We start from the raw sequence: 23,769 nt of genomic DNA, 5'->3' as shown, positions 1-23,769 counted from the left end.
TAGTTAGGTGTGATTGGGTAGGAATTGGTGTACATAAGAGAGGTTTCAGAGTATGTCTGTATCAATTATCTCAAATCATAAAATCTCCAGAGTTGGATATAAAAGGCCATGCTTTATGAAAGATAAATCTAATAAATCTAATGTTTGATCAATACTGTCTTCATTTTCATTAGATTTTAGAAACCCAATGAGTTAAGTAACCATTAAATTAATCTGTAGACAAATATATCAAGTTGTTATTGAGTCTGTTGTGTGGCTTTGATGCTCAAATTCAGCAATTTCTCTGAGGAATATTTATTGTTCCAGAAGGTGTCCTGATCTTAAATTCATAGTAATAGAAAAGTCCATAAAAAGCACAGCTTTATGAACAAGGTAGGGTTGGCCCATACTGAGTATCATCTCCAATAGGTGACATGATTTCTGTTTTTTGTTTCCTGAATTTGCATTATGAGACTCTTTCGCCAAGGTGCATACATGTATTTCTGTAAAACCCAAATGACAATATTTAGGGAATATATAGGAGACTTTTAGTCCATTGCTCCTCTTGTATCCCAAGTTTTGCCACTGTACCTAGTTAAACCAAATAGCCTAGATATTTAAATTTAATAATCTCAATCTATTGAAAAATTACCTAGATAGTTGCTTTTAATATTATGCAATTGACTCTTTTCCCTTGTAGAAATAAATCTCATGCAAGTTTTTGTATTGTCAAGGTCATTGTTTACTAGGCTGCTGAATGTCCATGACAGAAAATCTGATTTCAGAAGTTTCTTCTAGAATTTAATGCAAGAAAAATAATTGTTTTCCTGAGGAAATGGAATGCTTTTACCTGTTCTCAACACCGGGACTGTGAACCTTAATATGTTCACTTTTGTGCCTTACTGCCAGGGAGTTCAGAGCCAAACTCTCCATTGTCTTTCTGTTTAATTTATCTTGGTGGAGACAACTTTCCTTGGTGGATTTGATAATTTTTAATGGAAAAGAGGAGATATAAATTTAGAAACAAATAAATAAATAGTCTAATTATGAAAGCACCAGAAAGCAAGCCTTTCATGTTTAGGAAATAATATGTTTTTTTAGAGGATTTAACTTTTCGATCATTTGCTTCTATTTGTCAAACACAGCTCACAGTAGAGGGATCAGACCTTGTTTTCAATACATAGTTTCCCTGATATCATAAGCATGGGAATAGCTACAGTGACACTTGCTATTAACTTTTTAACAAATAGAAGTATTATAAAAATGAATTAAGTGATTCTTTAAACTGAAAATTATATCAAAAATATACCTAGCCTTTCATATAAGATCTTGATAAAAACTTTATAATACCTATGTAGCTATTAATATTCTTCACGCAACATGAGTATAACTATGTGTTTCTCTTTGTCACCAATTAACTTAATTGATGCTAATTAGCAAACACATTTTGTTTGAATTTTCCACTTGCTATTTGTACTAACTCTTGCCCTCTGTCTTATAGTTGTCATTTACCATCCCCCAGGTTACATTCACATTCTCTTAAGATCTTTATTTATAATCTTTATTTTTAATTGCATCCCATAGTATCCTCCTTATTAATTTCGATATCTAAGCTGATTTCACATTTCTTTTACCTTTTCCACTTCAGGGATCTGGATCTCTCTTTCACCTCAGTCTTTATTAGCATGAATACACCTTGGTCTTAGTCATCACTCCAAGAGCCTGAAGAAGCAATATTAAAAATTTCAAAGTTTTCTAAATGTTCTCAAGTATTCTCTGGTGACTTTACAGAGGAAAAGTCTTGTTCTTATTTGCCCTGGATAAATAAACGTCACATCTCTGCCCCCATATAATTCTACCTTCTTCAGAGCATTGCTCCATCAACCACTCCTACTCTTTTATATATTCAGTTTTCCCTTTTCAATGAGAGGAACATTTAATCCCTTTTTCCTAAAAAAAAAAAAGTTCTCAGATATCAAAAAAGTTACATCTCTTCTTCTTCTTCTACAATCTGAGTTCATCTTTCTTTCTCAGGTTTCTCGAAAGAGCATTTTATACTCACAGATTATACCTATTACCACCAAATCCTGTAGTAGTCCCTTACATTCAGATTATCCAGACTATGGTTCTCACCACTGTGTAGTCAGCCCTACAGATCTGCAAGGTCTGCATCTATGGATTCAATCAACTAATTGAAAAATATATGGGGAAAAAATAAGGGGATTGTGCCTGTATTGAACATGTATAAACATTTTTTACTTGTCATTATTCCCTAGACAACACAGTATAACAGCTATTTACATGTCATTTACATTGTATTAAGATTTATAAGTAAGCTAGAGATGATTTAAAGTATATGGGACAATGTGCCTAGGTAATAGGCAAATACTATGCCATTTTGTGTAATGGACTTGAGCATCCTCAGAGGTGCTAGAGCCAATCCCACACAGATACCAAAGGATGACTCTACTGAATTAGTTCTTATAAAGATCACATGACCACCTTTGCACAAAACTCAAAGACTGCATATTCAACTAAAGTATATGCTCGTTTTCTTGAAACTTGTTGTTTCTGTTCCTCCTCATTTACTCTTACCTGCTTTTGGGCAGTTACTACAGTTCTGTGTTTAGCCATGTACTGTATATCATCCTAACCACAATTAACAAATGTCTGTCCTTGTGTACAGTGTCCTATTCTCGAAGTACAGTACCAAAAATATACAAATCTTTGGTATTTAATTCCAAATGTCAGTCGGACACTAGGGCAATAATTATATCACACTGAACTCTATATTCTCCAGCACCTATTTTCTCCACTGATATTCCACCTCATTTATCAAGACACCAGTAAATTCCTCTTGACTTGCCTGCTGTTAATAGCACCATATTGTAATTTTTAGCATTGCTCAAAAATGTAGAATGAGATTTGACTATTTTTGTGTCTTGTATCCTACCACTTAATGAATTCTGCTTATTCCTCCTTTATTCTGTTTCCCAAATAAATCTTACAGTTTCCAATTTTATGTGTTCTTATTTTAGTTCTAGTCTTTCATACCTCATACCTGTACTCTTACATAATCCTAACTCAACTCCCTACTTTCCTCTTACCCTCTTGACACACATTATGCCTAGGCAGAGGCAGAAATAGGGTTTGTAAAACCTGAAGATTATATGACTTGAGATCTTTTTGAAAAGAAAAGTAATACACAATTATGAGCAAAAAAACTAGGTAGAAAAAATGAATGTGTATTTGCAGTTTAAAAATATCCTACACAAAAGAAATTTAGAAACCACTGAAATCTTGAAGATTAAAACGCTTTTCTTCTAACATCTCGTTAGACAATTTTCAGACACACTTACATATAAATGCTTCCGGATTTTAAAGTGGCTTTCCCTTCCTACCTAGAATGCTTACAACATCCAGGAACTCCAGCACTTAAGAGGCTCATCCAATTGAGGCATCCTATGCCTCACTTTTATTGACTTTATGATAAATCTGCCTTTGCTCCTAGAGTAGTCTTCCTCAATTTTGGCTTTGATAATGTGAAACTCTGTCATGTTAGAACATTTTGTTTTTTTGAGACGGAGTTTCACTCTTGTTGCCCAGGCTGGAGTGCAATGGCATGACCTCAGCTCACCGCAACCTCCACCTCCCGGTTTCAAGCCATTCTCCTGCCTCAGCCTCCCGAGTAGCTGGGATAACAGGCATGCACCAAAACACCTGGCTGCTTTTGTATTTTTAGTAGAGATGGGGTTTCTCCATGTTGGTCAGTCTGGTCTTGAACTCCCGACCTCAGGTGATCCACCCGCCTTGGCCTCCCAAAGTGCTGGGATTACAGGCGTGAGCCACTGCGCCTGGCAGAACAAATTTCATTTCTTTCTATAATGTTTTAGCGTATGACCTTTTGAAACTGAGAGACCTAGCTTCAATTCCTTGCTTAGTTCAATTCCTGTACAAGTGTGGTGTTTCTGAGTCTCTTCTAAAGGATAGGGCTATTGGGGTACTATATATGATCATGTATGTATATGTATAGCATATAATATGGTACCTTTCTACCTATTCTTCTGGTATGTTCAAATTATATTCTTTCAAACCTTAGTTCATCATATGAGACTGCTGCTCCTTCTTTCAATGGGTTGTCTCTTGGTTCACTAATTTTTTATGACACAGGGATTATGGGTACCTTTGCTCATTGTTTACTAAATGCATTAAAATTGAAGAATAACTAAGTTGTAAAGAATACAGCCAATATATTTTTCAGAGCTACTTATCACTGCATCTTTTACTTTAAGCAAGGTGTTGACCTGAGCCTCATGGGGTATGTTCTCTTCACATACACACACCCCACCCAGCTTCCCACCACAAACACATACAAATCCTGAATATAATATAACAATTTAAAAAATATTCAGCTAAGCTCAAAAGAAAGAAAAGGAAATTTCCAGTTACCTGAAATGAGTAGGAAACTCTTAGCCAAAATTGTAAGCCCTTTGGATTGGGTAACAACTTAGAAAGATAGAAAAAGTAAATGTAGACCCAGACAGATTAGGGCTGGGGTATGAATGTCCACCCAAGTTCAGGATACATGCATTTTAGTTTGTAACTAGATAGGCATATAAACTGAGAAATGTATATAAAGCTGGGCCCAAGAAAGGCTCATTCTCTATTTTCCTCTCTGTGAAAGTGGAATTAAGAAATATCCTAATACGACTTTCAGGAATAAAAATGACAGACATTATAAGCATTGAAATTAAAACCTTACTAAATGGGTTAAGTGGAATATAATATTCAGCCAAGGAGAAAGTAAACTGGAACACAGAAGTATGCAAGTTACCCACAGGAAGAAAAGAGAAGTTAAATATGAAAAAGAAATGAAGATGGATAAGAGAATGATAAAGATAGATTTAACAGGCATTCCAGAGGAGAAATTACAATAAAGAGGCAAATTGAAAAAGATAATGATGAAGAATTTTTCAGAATTGATTGGACTTCAATCCTAATAACAGATAAGTAGATTAGTCCTAAACAGTATACATTTTTTTTAAAAAACCTCATACCTAGGGATATTATAGTAAAACCACAGAAGAGCAAATAAATTCTTAAATGTACCAGAAAGAAACAACACATTATCTACAACTGAAAACCAGCCTGAACAATTTCTTCAAAGTACTAAGAAAAAAAGTCTCCAAGAGAAACTACTTTTAATTCACAAATCAATGCCCAGCTCAGCTGTACTTTCAGAGTGAGGGGGAAAGAAATACTTCAGATAATTTCTGAGGCTACTACTCATACAGCCTGACTGATTCCAGAGGAATGCTTCTATAATCTAAGAAGAAGGAAACTGAATCCAAAAGGAAATAATAAAAAATTAGCAGCATTGGTGAGCATCTGAAGAAAAGCACCTGGATTTGATAGTCAGTGAGCCTTGGTTCTTGTCTGTGCTTTTCCAGTTGCTACTTGTTGATTTTCTATCTCTGAGCTTTGGTCTCACCCTGGAAAAGAAAAATGGAAATAATAGCTCTTATCCTAAAAATGAAAACCAAAAGCACTTGAAATAACAAATGTAAAAACTCCTAGGACAGTACCTGGTACACCTAGTATGGTACCTGGTGTGTGTGAGAAACATGATAAAATGCAATTTAATCTGAAATTGAATTTCACAGTTCCCTTTCCTGGGAAACCTGCACTGTCAATCTGTTGAGCTACTTGAAGGACTAAATCAACTAGGTCTTTGTCTATTTAATCCTTACTGCTAGCTAACAGCAGCCTCAAATCTCTCTTTCTTCTGTGTGCAAATTGTACTTTGTGGTACATCTTTTGTAGTTTTATTTTATCCTGTCTTATATTGCTGTTATCCATATATGGGCCTTAGCTCTTCAAGAAGAAATTATGTTCCTTGAGTACTATGCTTCTTAACTTGTTGATCTCTGTATCACCCACAATGTCTTATATAATACAAGTAGCTGCTCATGAAAGTTGCTCAATTCATGTTGAATTCAACTGAATTAAAATTGCTGAATGAAAGATTGAGTGACTGGATGGATATTTACTAATGTGCTTCTTTGTGGTAGAAATTAGTTGAGAGATAAGATAATTTTTATTGTGTGACATGAGTTTCATAGCATCTTGCAATTGGTATTTTAATTTTAAAAGCTACTACTAACTGAAAATGTAGCCTAATATATTTTAAATGTTTAGCGAGTTTTTTTTCACAAAAGAAAACAGTTATATAACATTTAATTTTAACTCTTTTTAAACTATTAAAGTGTTAAAAAAATTTACACTTGATCTTAACCAAAAGGCCAAGAATTGATACATTAAAAAAATTTAAATCTATTTAGCAATTAGTGGGAATAGGTAGTGATATTAATTATATGAATGGAATTGGTATACACTTTTATTTTCACAAATAAATAATTAGGAAAACTACATCATAATGTACAATAATTGTAAGTTTATATAACACTCAACTTTCAGAATATATACAGTGTATATAGTATATACAAAATATATTTTATATATTTAACATAAAGGATCATGTAGTTAAAATTAAAGCATGTTATTTCAGTGGTTAATTTAGTTGATCCTGTGTCTTGATCAGAGGTGTTGTCAGCTGATATTAACTAAACTGTGTTTCTAAGTCTTCAACTAGAAGACTTATTAATTCCCCATGTATTCATAAAAGATCATTATTAATGACCAATAATATTCTAAAAATAAGGCCAAGACATAGATCATTAATTCATAAATGAAATATTTCTAATCAAAGCCTAGACAAAGGTTAACTGGCTTATATTCCACTTCTGTTAAAACACACTTTCAAACTCCTTTTAGTCAAGAGAATTTTCTCAAAACAACTAGAAAGTTCAAGAATTCACACATAGTGGATCCACGGGCTCCAATTTCAGGGATTTGCTGCTCTCCTTTTTCTTAATTATGCTTCTCTTGTGTATTGATTTACATCTTAGACAACTTCTTGCTACCTGTTTGGAAATATTGCCACCAGCAGTTCCAGGCCTCCATTCTTAAAACTCACAACCCAAGAGCAATCCTCCAACTCCAGGTCTCAGTTCCCAGGAAAGAACTTTGCTTGGCCCTATTTGGATTATATGTCCACCTTCTTGGATCAGTCATTGGAAACAAAGTATTGAGTTCCCATGATTGCCCAGGACGAACTCAGATGGCCAGGGTTAATTGAGGAAGGAACTTTCTTTATTACTTCCATCAAAACCATGTGGAATGAAATAAGGACAGTTGAACTACTATTTTAGTTTGCATTCACCAGTTTGTCTGAAATCTTGGATTATCTATGGTTTGGAATTTAGAACTTTTCAGTTTTGGGACATGATAGAGTGCATACTAGGTTTGTTGCATAACACCCATAGTGGGGCCTAGAAAAACATCACAAATAAAAATATATCAGTATTTCTGCAGCAAAACATATGCATATTCACAGAAATTAGGAAAAAGTAAAACCTTAGGTATTCATTTATCAGTTTTTTTTCTGCCAGCTGAGTTTATCCCAAGTTTCTGAAAAATCTTTTAGGTTTATACAATATTAGAGCTTCAGAATTGCTTACAAAAGGTTGTGAGTCTACTAAACACACTCTTAATAATGCACTTCCATGTATATTATAAAGTTATAACCTATGTGCTGGGCATTGTACCAACTTGTCAAGTAAACTCTATGATGGCAGAGACCATATTGATATCTTCAGATCTCTAAACTTGGCACAGTTCCTACCATATATAAAAGTGCTTATAAAATATGCTAGTGATTTTATGCACATTTCTCATGGACTTCTAAAAACTACTCCATAATGTGGAGATTATTTTCCTTATTTATAATTTTCTGACTGAACCTCAGTTTTGTCATTTTTAAGAATAAAAATAATGATACCTAGCAGGATGACTGAGACTCAGATTAAATTGCAAAAATGGTCACATAGCAAGTAGCTGGTTATAGAATAATATTCAGTTCAGTATGACTTAGTTGCAGACTATCTCTATTCCACTGATGTATAAGAATGAAACCACCTGCTTAATAGAAGGAATCTCTTAGAACATGAAACTTTATATATGTATATAACCTGGACAATTATGCCTTTAGGTATAGATATGCCACTTGGGGGAGATAGTGTGTGCGTACCATCCAAATTACAGAATTCTTAATAATGTGTTTTATAAAGTAACAAGATTAGGAGGAATAATCTTAATTCATCACACTACCTAAACTCTGACTACTGAATTATTATCTTCAAAGCGCTCATTCTACTTACAACCTTGGGTGGATGTCACAGTTGCTCCCAATCTGGCCTTAACTAATACTTGATTAAGCTTCACATTAACTGTGGAAGTCTGAAGAACATCACCACATTAACCCATGACCATAACCTGACATTCTTAAATTTCTTTGTACTTTTTTGTAATTGCAAAAATCCTGTGGCATCCTGAATGTACAGCTGAAGTTCAGAGGACTCTAAAGTTATTTCATGTATAGTTTTAGACCCACAAAAATGGAATAGTTTGTTGGTGTGATGGTACATTTTATCAACATATATAAGAAGAGACACATTTACATCATGCCAACAGCAATTACATCTTAAGTCCCCAATTAAAATGTGACTTTTTAAACTCCAAAAGCTTCATGTGATGGTTTAGCCATCTGTTTAATGACACAACTGCCACTGATTTGAGCAGTGATAATTATTACAATAAGAACAGTGCTGGAGAAAGATCAACTCAGATCCCAGTTAGAATGTCAGTTAATTATGGAGAGATAATTAATGAGGGTAGGTACCATTATCTTATATACAGAGAAATAAATATGTAATAAATATTCCCAATCCAGGTATAGATCATTTGAAGTGTATAATTAAATCCATTGTAAACTAATATTTTAAATATTCTAAGATATAGATAGATAAAGAGAGAGATAGATATCAAATAGTATATGTATTTACTGAGTTATCTTCAGCCAGAGGAGGTGTTATTTTCATAAGTTATCTATTGAATTCATTGCATTCGGTTTTTGCATCAAAATATTCCTATCTCCAATTATTACATGGAAGCTTTGTGTTTTATGGCCACTCTTACAAATGTAAGAGGGAATTTTCAGCCTCATTCCTGGTGAAATCTATGACCATATTCCCTAACACACTCTGCTAATTATGTTTTAGAAAGACCATACTGTGGTGACATTAGAATAAGCCCTCAACTGTCAAATGTAATGATGAAAAGGAGTGTTCAGAAGGAGATGATTCTCAGAGCACGTACTAAACACTAGTTTTAAATTTCTCTGTAATATTACTTTTATAATGAGAAAAATTGATTAATTTCCTTCTCACTATCTCGATATTAGTACTTTTGAGTTGTTAAGTGGATAGAAGCCAAATTATAGAGAAATTTTTTTAAACTTTCGTCTTTACTATCTTATAACCAAATGCTGCACACTTGAGCCCTGTGTGTATTGGAGGGTATCGGCATTTATTATTGGCTCATTAATATTAGAAGCAAAGAGATTTTTAACATGATTACCTCACAGGAGGGAAAGAACTTTTCTGCCTGGCTCCTGTATTCTCATTTTGGGCATGAAATTAAGCTTTATTATGGTTCGTGTATAGTAATTTATTGACACTTCTGGCTGTATAAACTTTAAAATCTTATGAATTCAGATTACATCAGTTAAGAATTTGTGGCATAACTTAGCTAAGTTACATTTTTGTCTTTGTGCTTTTAATGAAGATCATAAATTTCATAATGTATAGAATTTATAGGAAAATGTATTAAGGGACTTCAACCATTTAAGTGAAGTATGCTAGGGAGATCCTGATATATTCTTTGCTAAATGCGATGTGTGGTTAGCTGTGATTGAATTTCCTCACAGGAATGTGTAGTATTTAAGAATTCTAGGTTTATTTAAACTCACTGGGGACTTTGTTGTAAAATGTGAATAATAGTTCACTAGGGATTATAACTCCCAATTCATCATCAGACTTGAATTTGAATTCAGGTATTTCCACATACATCGCTGCATAATTGTGAGCAAGTTGCATAATCTCTCAGAACTTCAATGTAGGTTATCTAAAATATGAGTAATATAAGTACTTTTCTCAAAGATTGTTAAGGAGACTAATTTGATAATAAATCTAAGCTTTTGGTATTAATACCTGAATGTCCTAAGCACTCAATAAGAGTTAGATATTATTAACATTTATCTAAAAATTAAATTAGGATGGTACTGGATTTCTATTTGGAGGTACACATTATTGAGATATAGTACATTCTCTGCAAAAATACGTTTAAATATAATTTTTTGATTGTAATACAGATTTTATGATTTATTCTGCCTTTTTCTCCAATGAGCTTGAGTTAATGATGATTATAACACATTCATGTAAATGTCTACCTTTGTTCTGCTTATTTTTTTAGTTGAAAACAATGGTTTATATATACAGATTTTTTAAAGAATTTTTTGTTTTATTAATGACAAAGTATGTAAAAGTACTAAATATACAACAGAATTTAGGAAAGTGAGAGTTGAAAATTGGGAGACACAAAACCTGAGTTCTGGATCTAGTTCAATTTGTCCTTTTGCAATTACTTAATCTACCTAGGTTTCAGTTCTTCAAAGTTGAGAGAAGGAACTTGTACTGGATGACTTCTATGGCCATTGAGAGTTGTCAACTAATGATCCTACAATAAACTCAGTACAAATCTATTTTCAAAATTATACTGTTTATCTATGGGAAGTATTGAATCATGCATCTTTGATTCTACTTATTTTTTCCACTCAATAGGATAGTGTGCATGGTTGCTTTATCTTGAAGTTGATTTTTAAATATTAGGTTATCACATGACCTTAAAATATATCTAGTTCTAATTAGCCAGGACATTACTCTAGTTTATGAGAAGACTAATTTCACACATCTAGGAAAGATCCAACTCTCCCTTTCATCTTTTCTGAAAAGGAAATTACATAAATTATTATGCATAACAACTTTTACTGCTTTAGTAGAAGTTGAGTAGTAAAAGTTGTTTTTAAAAATTAATAAGAATTTGAAAGAAAATGCCATGAAATAATATTAATTGAAGGGGTATTTTACTTATGTTCTCCATGTTAAATGAACTTTTATGTATTTAAGTTACTTGTGTGCCTATTGATACAATGTAATCATTTAGTAAAATTCTATAGCTTTATATATTCCTAATTTTTAATGGTGATAGCTGAAAAAAAGAGAGAAAAATCGAGGTAATGAAGAACTGAATATGTCTCTCTGAATCCCATGTGGCTCTCAATAATTGGATTAAGAAAAGGATGGTTGCTGATATTTTATTTAGATTCTCTTAATTTCATCCCTGGAAACAGAAGATCTAATAATGTACTTTATAAAGATATAAACTCTCACTCCTATTTGAATAATGCTAACTACAATCAAATAATTTGTTTTATTTTTTGATAATGTAATGTTCTTATTCCCATTTTTCCTATAACACCTTTGCCTCAAAAATTAGCTCAATCAAGAAAGATATCAATGAGTATCTAATTCCCATGTAGTTGGACTACATTTTTGAGTCAGGCAGTGACCATCGGTTAATGAGACTGATTTTATAGCTTAATTTATTTGGCTTTGGACTACAATATTTTCTTTATACTTAGTGAAGTAGAGAATGAAATGAAGAAGCAATATGAGTTTTGAAATTATGCTTACATCTTTATGGCAATTTATTGTAGATTTGCCTCATTTGACCCTCTTTTCTATTACAAATACCCAGTCCTGGCTTTCTAATTTCCTTCTCAAAATGCTTATATTGCATTTTTTTCCTGCCACCAATGGACCTCTTTTCTTCTTTTTTGCAAAAATGACATTCCAAATATCCAACTGCTTTATTGTCAAAGTAGTGTAACCATCATTTGAGATGTCCCATGGGGTTAGCAGAAGAGTATGTACCCTATACCTTTCCTACCTTTTGCCTCCAGAGGCTACTTTGGAGGGGGAGTAGTGAGGATGTCTGCTAAGGCAGCTGCAGAAATTGCTTCCTAGTTCACCCAAGGTCAGAGCCTGGTCTCTGTCTACACTGTACAAATTTAACTATGGAGTGTCTGTTAAAACGGTGTGGTCTGAATTTAGCTGTTCTAGAATATTATTTGAGATGTAAGCCCTGTGTTCAATTTGCTGAGACACACTCTACATGCCAGAGTTGGTAAAATGAGTCACGTATAAAAAAGGTGTGTTTCAATTCCTTTAGAAAAAAATTCAAAAGGTCTCAATTAGTTCAGGCTTCTAATAAATAGCATTCACACATATTTTCGTTTGAGGCTTTGAAAACCCTAAGGTGGCATATACTGTATATGCTATATTCCCAAAAGATACATTTATTTCATAATTTCACATTATTTTACTACCTCATTTGGTTTAATTTTATTATTTCTCATCTATCATTTGCTTATCTTAATTTTTAAAAACTGTTCTATATTATTAAGTATTTCATCTTTCAGTTGGATAACTTTGCATGTAATTATGGAAAAAAGAATGAAAATCATAATTTTTGTTATGGTTATCAAGAATGATATTGAGAGCTGCAAACAATTTACAGTTAATCATGAGCTTAGTTGGAGAATTAATTCTTTCTATGTGGGCTACGATGGATTTCAACATGTACCTATAAAATATCAGCTCATATTTTATAAGTAAAACAAAACAGGCATGTACACCTAGGCAAACATATCTCACATCTAAAGCACTAAACCTTTAATATATAAAAATCATTGTAGGACTGACTTTTTAGTTTTTAATTATTTATATTTAAAACCATTGTAATCACATCAATTGGGTCACAATTTAGAGTGTAAATATTCATAATATTTCATATTAAGATTGTTTGACATGGTCTGAGTGTTTATTAGGTTTTTTAAACTCTATTTTAGCCCTGTCACTTGTTTTTGTTTTGTTTTTTTTTTTGTGCATGTCATATGTTGTAGTAGAATTAAAGACCTTGTTTTATTTGCAAAATCCAGTCAGCAGTTTTGCCACTGCCTGTTCAAACTCCAGCTTCATGGCCCAGGCTAGATACTTGTGACAATGGATCTATGGAAATGAATGATGGATCTGTGTAGCAACGATAGCTTTAACCTCTAACTAGCTTTCATTTTTCATCTTTACAATTTCCATTTCCTCTTTCTATTGAAACAAGTTCAGTTGAAATAAATGGATACTCCTGCACGTGTTGATGATCCTGAGAGCTCTTCTGAGAATAGCATTGGCCTGTTAATGATACTGTTAATAATTTTTTTCATACTTTTCTCTTTTTTTTTTAGTCTCGACCTATTCCTTCCCACCTTACTTCAGCAGTTGCAGAGAGTATCTTGGCTTCAGCTTGTGAGAGTGAGAGTAGAAATGCCGCCAAGAGGATGCGTCTGGAGAGACAGCAGGTACTGAGGCATCTTGAAGTCTGGTGAACACCAGCTATAGCAAATGCAGTTCATTTAATTTATGTTGAAGAGTAAAAGCTCTTGAATGGATTTAAAGTACACAGAGATATAGTTTTTGTGTCCTTATGATATGAATTTAAACTTGAAAATGTGTGTTCATGTGATCAATGAAGGTCAAAGAACAAAATGTTTCTGTGGCGAAAATGATCAATAGCAAAACTAACGAGTTATGATTCTGTTTAGTATCCAATTTAAAGGTCAATTACTTATTAAGAGGTTCTAGCTGATCATTTCCAACAGCTTTGTAAATTTACCTCATGACTTATGAGAGTGACCTGATCATGTTCATTTCGAATGAAATGAACCAACCTCTCCTTAATTTCCTCTGGCCTACTACCGCATGCCAATACATGATGCTGAGGGTGGTGACAGTACAACACAACTTTGAAAGACTAGAAAGTCACAAAATGAGGATATACATAATGAAAATTCATGTCTTAGACTTAATCTCTCATTAATTAGTCATTTATTGTATGCCAATTGCATGTCATGTTTCAATATCTTTTTTCTAAGGCATCTGTGTATTGGAGATGTTTCTTTTTTTTGTACTTTGCTCACTGGTGTTTCCCTCAGTCTTTCCCTTGGGTTATCTGTATATTTCTGTTTCTCCTTCTCATCCCAGAAATGTCTTTCTCTTTTTTCTATGTACCCCCTTTCTCAAGTATCCATAGTAAAAATCTAAATTATCACATGATATACTAAATATTCTGCATAAAACTTTGCCACATTTTCACTTGTAAAGTATTTTTACAACAAATGAATTATACGCTTTATATTGCTAATTGAGGATGAGATGAGTCAAGACTAAAGTAAGTTAGTTCAATTTTGATTCTACAGTGAGCCAGTGGACTTCAAGGAAGAAAGCAAAGACGTTTTTTCATTTCAGGCTTAGAATACTTTAACATGTTTCAGAATTACGTCAGCATTGATTTGATGTGTTTATTATTAAAATGTCATGTGCTAATAATTCTAAATGCCACAAAAGATGAAGCCTTCAGTTAAATGAGAAATACAGTATTAGTCTCAGATAAAAACCATGTGAAAATGTCAATTTAGAATGTGCTAATCGTGCCACCAGTGTTGATTCACATATATGTGCCCTCTGTTAGGAGTTTTATCATTGTTATATCTATAAAATGTATCTATACAGTGAGTTATAACACTATGTATAATACCATCTGGCATAATGATTAGGGGAGCACATTCTGGAACTAAATAGACCTGATTTTGAATCTCATCTCTACCTTTTCTAATTGTGAAAACTTCACCAAGCTATTCCAGTTCTGTGTGCTTTGATTACTCCATATGAAAGACAGCAATAGTAACAGTACTCATCCTGTGGAGTCGTTATGAGAACTTTAAATGACAGATTCATGTTATGTACTTAGCATTTTGCTGGTGCATAGTAAGCATCAATAAATTCAGTCTAGAAAAGACTGATGCTAGCTGTTTTGTCATTGTATTGATATCAGTTAACTAGAAACAAGCATTAATAACACTACCTCAGATATTGAAGTTTCAAAGTCAAAGTCCATTTGAGAACAGATGCTAGTTCTAGAAATTGAGATTGTAGAATTCTGGGATTAAAAGGGCTCTCCTGGTTGTTGTCTAGCTATATATCCCACCTAATGTACATTCTGGAATATCCCTATATAGTTTTAATCATGTGGAGTTGTTATAAAAATTAAATGACTTATTCATATTATATACTACCTGTAATATCACTCTACAATATTCCCCAAAGCTGGTCATCAGCTGATATTTCATCCAGTCACTTAAATACTGTTGGCCTAATCTGTAAAATGGGACATACAGATATCAGATTCATAGAGCTATTGTGAGGATTTTATAAGTCAATTCATATAAAAGCATTATGTATTTCATACATTTGTATGTTGTTAAAGATATATTTGTTATTTGCTTTAGTATCTCAAATCTCACACTGGTACTAAAGATCTGCTATTTACTGACACACTTTCCTACTGTCAGAGATTTATCATTGTTTTTGAAGGTCTTTACATTGAGCTCAAATTTACTTCATAGACTTTCTACCCACTGAAGAAAAACTTCTAAAAATAATTAAAAATGGGACTTCTTACTCCTGCACCAGGAGTAGGGACTAGAATGAATGAGGACCAGTGGTCCTTGGCCCTACTCTCCATATTCTTTCCTTTTTATATGTCCTCATATATTTATTGCAAGGCTCTGTTTCTAGGAATGGAGGATACCCAATAATATCTCCACATAAAAAAATACTGTTTTCTTTTTTTCCCCCGTTTTTGTTTTGTTTTGTTTTTTGTACTTTAAGTTCTGGGATACATGTGCAGAACGTGCAGGTTACATAGGTATACATGTGCCATGGTGGTTTGCTTCACCCATCAACCCATCATCTACATTAGGTATTTCTCCTAATGCTATCCCTCCCCTAGCATCCTACTCCCCGACAGGCCCCGGTGTATGATGTTCCCTCCCTGTGTCCATGTGTTATCATTGTTCAACTCCCACTTATGAGTGAGAACATGCGTGTTTGGTTTGCTGTTCCTGTGTTAGTTGGCTGAGAATGATGGTTTCCAGTTTCATCCATGTCCCTGCAAAGGACATGAACTCGTCCTTTTATATGGCTGCATAGTATTCCATGGTGTATATGTGCCACATTTTCTTTATCCAGTCTATAATTGATGGGCATTTGTTGGCTCCAAGTCTTTGCTATTGTGAATAGTGCTGCAATAAATATACATGTGCATGTGTCTTTATAGCAGAATGGTTTATAATCCTTTGGGTATAAACCCAATAATGGGATTGCTGGGTCAAATGGTATTTCTGGTTCTAGATCCTTGAAGAATCGCAACATTGTCTTCCACAATGGTCGAACTAATTTACACTTCCACCAACAGTGTGAAAGCGTTCCTATTCCTCCACATCCTCTCCAGCATCCGTTGTTTCCTGACTTCTTAATGATCACCATTCTAACTGGCGTGAGATGATATCTCATTGTGGTTTTGATTTGCATTTATCTAATGATCAGTGATGATGAGCTTTTTTTCATATGTTTGTTGGCTGCATAAATGTCTTCTTTTGAGAAGTGTCTGTTCATATCCTTCTGAATGGGCAAAAACTGGAAGCATTCCTTTTGAAAAACAGCACAAGACAAGGTTGCCCTCTCTTACCACTCCTATTCAACACAGTACTGGAAGTTCTGGCAAGGGCAATCAGGCAAGAGAAAGAAAGAAAGGGTATGTAAATAGGAAGAGAGGAAGTCAAATTGTCTCTTTGCAGATGACATTATTGTATATTTAGAAAATCCCATTGTCTCAGCCCAAAATCTCCTTAAGCTGATAAGCAACTTCAGCAAAGTCTCAGGATATAAAATCAATGTGCAAAAAATCGCAAGCATTCCTATACACCAATAACAGACGAACATATCCAAATCATGAGTGAACTCCCATTCACAATTGCTATAAAGACAATAAAATACCTAGGAATACAACTTAAAAGGGATGTGAAGGACCTCTTCAAGGAGAACTACAAACCACTGCTCAAGGAAATAAGAGAGGACACAAAAAAATGGAAAAACATTCCTTGCTCATGGATCGAAAGAATCAATGTCATGAAAATGGCCATACTGCCCAAAGTAATTTATAGATTCATTGTTATCCCCATCAAGCTACCATTGACTTTCTTCACAGAATTAGAGAAACCTATGTTAAATTTCATATGGAATGAAAAAAGAGCCCATATAGCTAAGACAATCCTAAGCAAAAAGGACAAAGCTAGAGGCATCACACTACCTGACTTCAAACTATACTACAAGGCTACAGTAACCAAAAGAGCATGGTACTGGTACCAAAACAGATGTATAGACCATTGGAACAGAGCAGAGGCCGCAGAAATAACACCACACATCTACAACCATCTCATCTTTGATAAACCTGACAAAAACAAGCAATGAGGAAAGGATTCCCTATTTAATAAACGGTGTTGGGAAAACTGGATAGCCATACTCAGAAAGCTGAAACTGGACCTTTTCCTTACACCTTATACAAAAATTAGCTCAAGATGGACTAGAGACTTAAACGTAAGACCTAAAACCATAAAAACCCTAGAAGAAAATCTAGGAAATACCATTTGGGACATAGGCATGGGCAAAGACTTCATGACTAAAACACCAAAAGCAATGGCAACAAGAGCCAAAATTGACAAATGGCATCTAATTAAACTAAAGAACTTCTGCACAGCCAAAGAAACTATCATCAGAGTGAACAGGCAACCTACAGAATGAGAGAACATTTTTGCAATCTATCCATCTGACAAAGGGCTAATATCCAGAATCTACAAGGAACTTAAACAAATTTACGAGAAAAAACAACCCCATCAAAAAGTGGGCAAAGGATATGAACAGACGCTTCTCAGAAGAAGACATTTATGCGGCCAAGAAACATATGAAAAAAGCTCATTGTCGCTGCTCATTAGAGAAATGCAAATCAAAACCACAATGAGATACCATCTCACACCTGTTAGAATGGCTATCATTAAAAAGTCAGGAAACAACAGATGCTGAAGAGGATGTGGAGAAATAGCAATGCTTTTACACAGGTTGGTGGGAAAAATATTATTTTCAAACCCAGAAGGGTTCAAAAAGCTTTGGAATTGTGGGGAATAATGAATAAATAATTTTTTTAAATTAAACTCTTTTAAGATTTACTAAAAACTTGTTGGGCAATTTCTAGATACGGTTTCATTTACCATTCTCGACAACCCCATGAGAAAGGATATTATTATTCTCATTTACATGTAAGAAAACTGCAGCCCAGAGAGGTGGAATGATTTATGCAAGGTCACCAGCTGCACGAGAAAGCCAGAATATGAGTTTATATTAGATAAAACTGATGCCTGACATCTTTTCACAATCCTGTAATGTATTTTCATGTATTATGTTCATGGAGGGAAACCCATAGCCTAGAACAAACATTTAGGACTTGTATCATTTGTGCCTCTGCTTACAAGGTTTTGGCAGTGCGGTTTTCTTGTGGAAAATGATTTACTTTATTTACAAAGATTTTGTACTTTACTATAACTAGCAATCTAGAGTTTGCCTGGATATCAGCCTAAAAAAGGCTACAAACTTCCCAAAGTGCTTCACTTCATCTGGAGAGCTGTTTATGCACTGTAAACACTAGTTTAGTGTTTATAATTAGTATCTTAAAAGTGTATAAACTACTTTTTTTCTTGCCGTAAATTCTATAGATTTCCTTAGCTATGTCACACAGAAACTTCTACCAAGTGATTCTACTTCCTACCAAAGCATGTAATTGGCAGCGATCCCTCTATTAATTGAATCAAACCCCTCTTTGCCCAACTAGAGAGAGCCACAGTTCTTTTGCATGTTAGCAAGATCACTCTTCCTGTGTGCATTATTAACCTGACTCAAAATTCTTAGAATTTTCCAGTGACTAAGAAATTCTTCATTATGCCCCCAGTTTTCTGTAGGCACACAAAAGTTCAAAACATGAACACTCAAAATTGGCTTTCTGTTAAGCCACTCATCTGACTGCTTGCTGCCAGTGGTTAGCCACATGTAGAGATGTAATTATGTATGTCTTTCAGAGTTTATGAATCTTGATGCATTAATTGGATTTTATAAAGCTCTTTGAGCTATGAACATGAAAGGTGGTATGGATGTGTTAAATACTTTATTCCATATGTCCATTTTGTACCAAAATCCAGAGGAAGCTTGTTAGTATGCAGCCTCAGCCCTGAAGCAAGCCAGTGGCAAGGACAGGAGCCTACTGCTGCTTCATCAGGAATCAGATTTCACAGAAGTCCATTCCCAATGCAGTTTGGAATATATATAGCATTTTTCTTGATTTAACATAAAATTTGTATTTTTTACGTTATCTAGGAAATTCTTCTTCACTTTGACAATTCAAAAGGGGCAGCCAGATTTCGCATTTAGAGTTCTATGACATAGCTCAAAATTTGTGGGTTCTTTTCTCTATATCTTTATTATTTAGTAATTATTTCTTTTTCCTTAAACCAAAAAGATCTTATAGTTATTGGTTACATTTCATTTGAAGACAAAGAGGCAAAAAGTAAGAGGGATTAGAACCAGTTACTTGTTGGTGATTTATCTCCTATCAGTGTATGATTTTTGCTGGTTTTGAGGGATGACATACATTTTATTAACAGGCTTGATGACTGATTAAGGTAGAAAGTTTCTGGAGAATGTGAGGGTTTCCTTGTTATGTTTTCTGCTCTTAGTGCTTTCAGTTAAATTAGTTTGTAGTTCTGTAGACAAGATCATATAAAACCACCAGTTAAGGGCTTCCCCAGCAGGAGCCCAGCAGTTACTGCCCTAGAAGGACAAAGCAGGAATGCTGGGTGACAGATTTTGCAGTAGCTAAGACACACGGGAAACCAATGGTTGACTGTGATGTGACACCTTTGACTCTATTGAAAAGAACACAGTGGAGGGAAGGGGAAATGGCATGTTACTTACCTGTGGTGTAATAAAAAATCAGGAAGAAGAAAAATAAAGTACTGAAAACTTATACATCACTAAGTTACCAAAAAAAAAAAAAAAAACAAAAACTCACTGCTAATTAACCAGCATGAACTCAATGGCCCAGGACCTAAAAATATTTAGTAACTGTATAATTCCTTGCAACTGTTTTTTCCCTTAGTAGTGGTGAATTCACTGTCATCTGTGTCTCTTCATGATTTTTCTTTGTTCTATTAGGATACTAATAAGTTGGAATATTATTAAAGGAATGTAATTGCAGGTGCAAAGGTTGAAAATGTAGCCACATAAGCATGGGGGCAATTTTAATATGACTTTTTTTTAAAAACTATCTAACATACCATGATTAAGACATAGTTTATGAGAGGCAGCTTTTCTTTCACATTTAATTCTGCAGTTTTGTGTCCTTTTTATAACATTTATAAACTTTAACAAATACCTAACTGAAAGCAACACCGTTCAATAGGGTTTTATTCTTAAATTTAGACATTGTGATATTAACAAGATATGGCTTGAAACTTATTTCTATGGCCTGCCAGTCCACACCTATTCTCAATCATCCTCAGCTTTTTACTTTACTCCTGGCATTTTTCTCTCTTACATACATATGTTAGGGGGAAAACCCTGTATCTTTGAGTTTCTCAATGTGCTTCAACATGACACTTGCATTCACAGAAGAAAATATACTATATAGGAAAAATGAAGCACAAGCATTCCTCATTTTATTGAACTTCACTTTGTTGTGCTTCACAGATATTGCAGTTTTTACAAATTGAAGGTTTGTGACAATCTTGTGAGCAAGTCTGTCAGCACCATTTTTCCAACGGCATGTGGTCACTGTGTGTCTCTATGTCACATTTTGGTAACTCTCAACAATATTTCAAATTTTTCATCATGATTATATCTGCTATAGTGATCTGTGATCAGTAATCTTTGGTGTTGCTATAGTACTTATTTTGGGACACCGTGAACCATGCCAAATTAAGACAAAGAACTTAATAAATGTGTGTATTTTGACCACCCCACCCACCAGCCATCCCCCTGTCTCTCTCTTTCTTCAGCCTTTCTGATTCCCTGAAACACAGTAATATTGAAATTAGGCCAATTGATAATGCTATGATGGCTTCTAAGTATTCAAGTGAAAGGAAGGGTCTCATGTATCTGACTTTAAATCAAAAGCTAGAATGATTAAACTTAGTGAGGAACACATGTTGAAAAGCTGAGATGGGCCTAAAGCTCTGCCTCTTGCACCAAACAGCCAAGTTGTAAGTGTGAAGGATATTTAATATTCTTGGAGAATATTAAAATCACACATGTAATCCCAGCAGTTTGGGAAGCCAAGGTGGAAGGACTGCTTGAGCCCAAAAGTTCCAGACCAGCCTGGTGAACATAGTGAGACCCCCATCTCTACAAAAAAGTGTTTTAAAAGATTAGCAAGGCATGGCGCAGTGCATCTGTAGTTCTAGCTACTTGGGAGGCTGAGATGAGAGGATTGCTTTAGCCCAGGAGGTTGAGGCTGCAGTGAGCCATGATTGTGCCACTGCCTCCAGGCAACAGAGTGAGACCCTGTATCAAAAAAAAAAAAAAAAGTGCTACTCCAGTGAACACAAGAATGATAAAAAAGCAAAACGGCTGTATTACTGTTATGGAGAAAGTTTTCATGGTTTTATAGAAGATCAAACCAGCCACATTCCCTTACACCAAATCCTAATCCAGAGCAAGATCCTAACTCTCTTCAATTCTATGAAGAGTGAGAGAGGTGAGGAAGCTGCAGGAGAAAAGTCAGAAGCTATTATAGCAGAGATTAGTTCATGAGATTTAAGGAAAGTGGCCATTGCCAGAACATAAACATGGAAAGGGAGGCAGCAAGTGCTGAGGTAGAAAATGCAGGAAGTTGTCCAGAAGATCCAGCTAAGATAATTGAAGAAAGTGGGTACACTAAAACAATAAAGATTTATAATGTAGATGAAATCACTACATCATTGTAGTGAATCATTGGGAAAAGGTGCCACCTAGTATTTTACAGCTAGAGAGAAGAAATTAATGCCTGGCTTCACAGTTCAAAGGACAGGCTGCTCTAATGTTAGGGGCTAATGCAGCTGATGACTTTAAGTTAAAGTCAGTTTTCATTTACCATTCTGAAAATCCTAGGGCCCTTAAGAATTTCATGAAAATCTACTCTGCCTGTGTTCCATAAATGAAACAACAAGGCTTGGATGATTGCACATCTGTTTAGAGCATGGTTAACTGAATATTTTAAGCCCACTGTTGAGGCCTACTGCTCAGGAAATAAAAAAAAGATTCCTTTCAAAATATTGCTGCTCATTGACAATGCACTTAGTCACCCAAGAGCTCTGATGGAGATGTGCAAGGAGATTAATGTTTTTATGCCTGCTAACCAACATCCATTCTGCAACCTATGGATGAAGGAGTAATCATACTTTCAGGTCTTATATTTCAGAAATACATTTCCCAAGGCTATGGCTGCCATCGCTAGTGATTCCTCTGATGGATTAGGAAAAGGAAATTGAAAACCTTTTGAAAAGGATTCACCATTCTAGATGCCATTAAGAATATTCACGATTCATGGGAGGAGGTCAAAATAGCAAACCTAACAGGAGTTTGGAAGAAGTTGATTCCAACCCTCGTGGGTGACTTTGAGGGGTTCAAGACTTTACTAGTGGAGGTAACTTTAGATGTGGTGGATAGCAAGAGAAGTAGAATTAAGTAAAGCCTGAAGATGTGACTGAATTGCTGCAATCTCACGATAAATCTTCAGTGGATGAAAAGTTGCTTTTTATAGCTGAGCGTAAAGGTGGTTTCTTGAGATAGAATCCACTGCTGGTCAAAATGCTGTGAATTCTGTTGAATAAAAACAAATCTTTAAAAACATTATATAAACTAAGGTGATTAAACAGTGTCAGGAATTGACTCCCATTTTGAAAGAAGCTCTACTATGGGCAAAATACTATCAAACAGTATTATATACTTTAGAGAAATATTTCATGATAAAGAGCATCTATCAGTGTGGCAAGCCTCATTCTTGTCTTTATTTAAGAAATTGTCACAACCACACTAGCCTTCAACAACCATCACCTTAATCATTCAACAGCCATCAATATCGAGTCAAGATTCTCCATCAGCAAAAAGATTTTGACTCAAGAAGACTCAGATGATTGTTAACATTTTTAAGCAATAACGGTTTTATGTTGTTGTTTAAGGTAAGCGCATTGGTTTTGTTTTAGACAATTGATATTGCACACTTAATAGACTACAATATAGGGTGAACATAAATTTTATATGTAGTGGAAAAACAAAAAGTTCATGTTACTTGCTTAAATGCAATATTTGTTTTACTGCAGTGGTCTAGAACTGAACTTTCAGTATCTCTGAGGTATGTCTGGACCATCAGGGGTAGTTCTTGGACTATGTTCTATCTCCTGTGTAACATGTATACTTTATCTGGGATAGAACGTATTTTGCAAGACCCATCATTCTAATGGGTCTTGACATCCTCTTTAATAATAATGTCAATAACAGCGCAGCAGAAACATATATGAATGTGGGACTATGTGAAGTGTTTTGCAAGCCTTTCTTTTATAATTGCCGTACTTTTTATAAGAGTATAGAAATTGGGGCTCAGAAAAGTTGAAAAAATTTCTCCAGGTCACAGAATTGCTCAGGATGGGGCCCCATTTTGATCCAATCCTCATGATTTTAGAATCATGCTTTAAAAATATTTTCATTTTTAATACTCTTCTCAATCACGTCGGATTTTTTA

The 23,769-nt window shown here is 34.5% G+C and overlaps 1 protein-coding gene across 15 annotated transcripts in view; it reads left to right on the top strand.

Moving 5' to 3' along the window:
- Nucleotides 1–23,769, top strand: part of NOL4 (nucleolar protein 4) — a 384,666-nt gene that overhangs the window by 278,624 nt on the left and 82,273 nt on the right. For 14 of the 15 annotated variants that reach the window (XM_019014258.4, XM_055368018.2, XM_055368016.2 and 11 more), the window contains one exon: nucleotides 13,298–13,411. The exons of the other annotated variant lie outside the window; for it this stretch is intronic. In XM_019014258.4, coding sequence (XP_018869803.3) covers nucleotides 13,298–13,411 — 114 coding nt within the window. The remainder of the gene's footprint in view (nucleotides 1–13,297; nucleotides 13,412–23,769) is intronic. 15 annotated transcript variants of the gene reach the window in all.

This window comes from Gorilla gorilla, chromosome 17 (assembly GCF_029281585.2).
Source record: "Gorilla gorilla gorilla isolate KB3781 chromosome 17, NHGRI_mGorGor1-v2.1_pri, whole genome shotgun sequence".
In the NCBI taxonomy this organism is placed as follows: domain Eukaryota; kingdom Metazoa; phylum Chordata; class Mammalia; order Primates; family Hominidae; genus Gorilla; species Gorilla gorilla.
The sequence above is the reverse complement of the archived record's forward strand: the minus strand, read 5'-3'. Positions and strand labels throughout refer to the sequence as shown.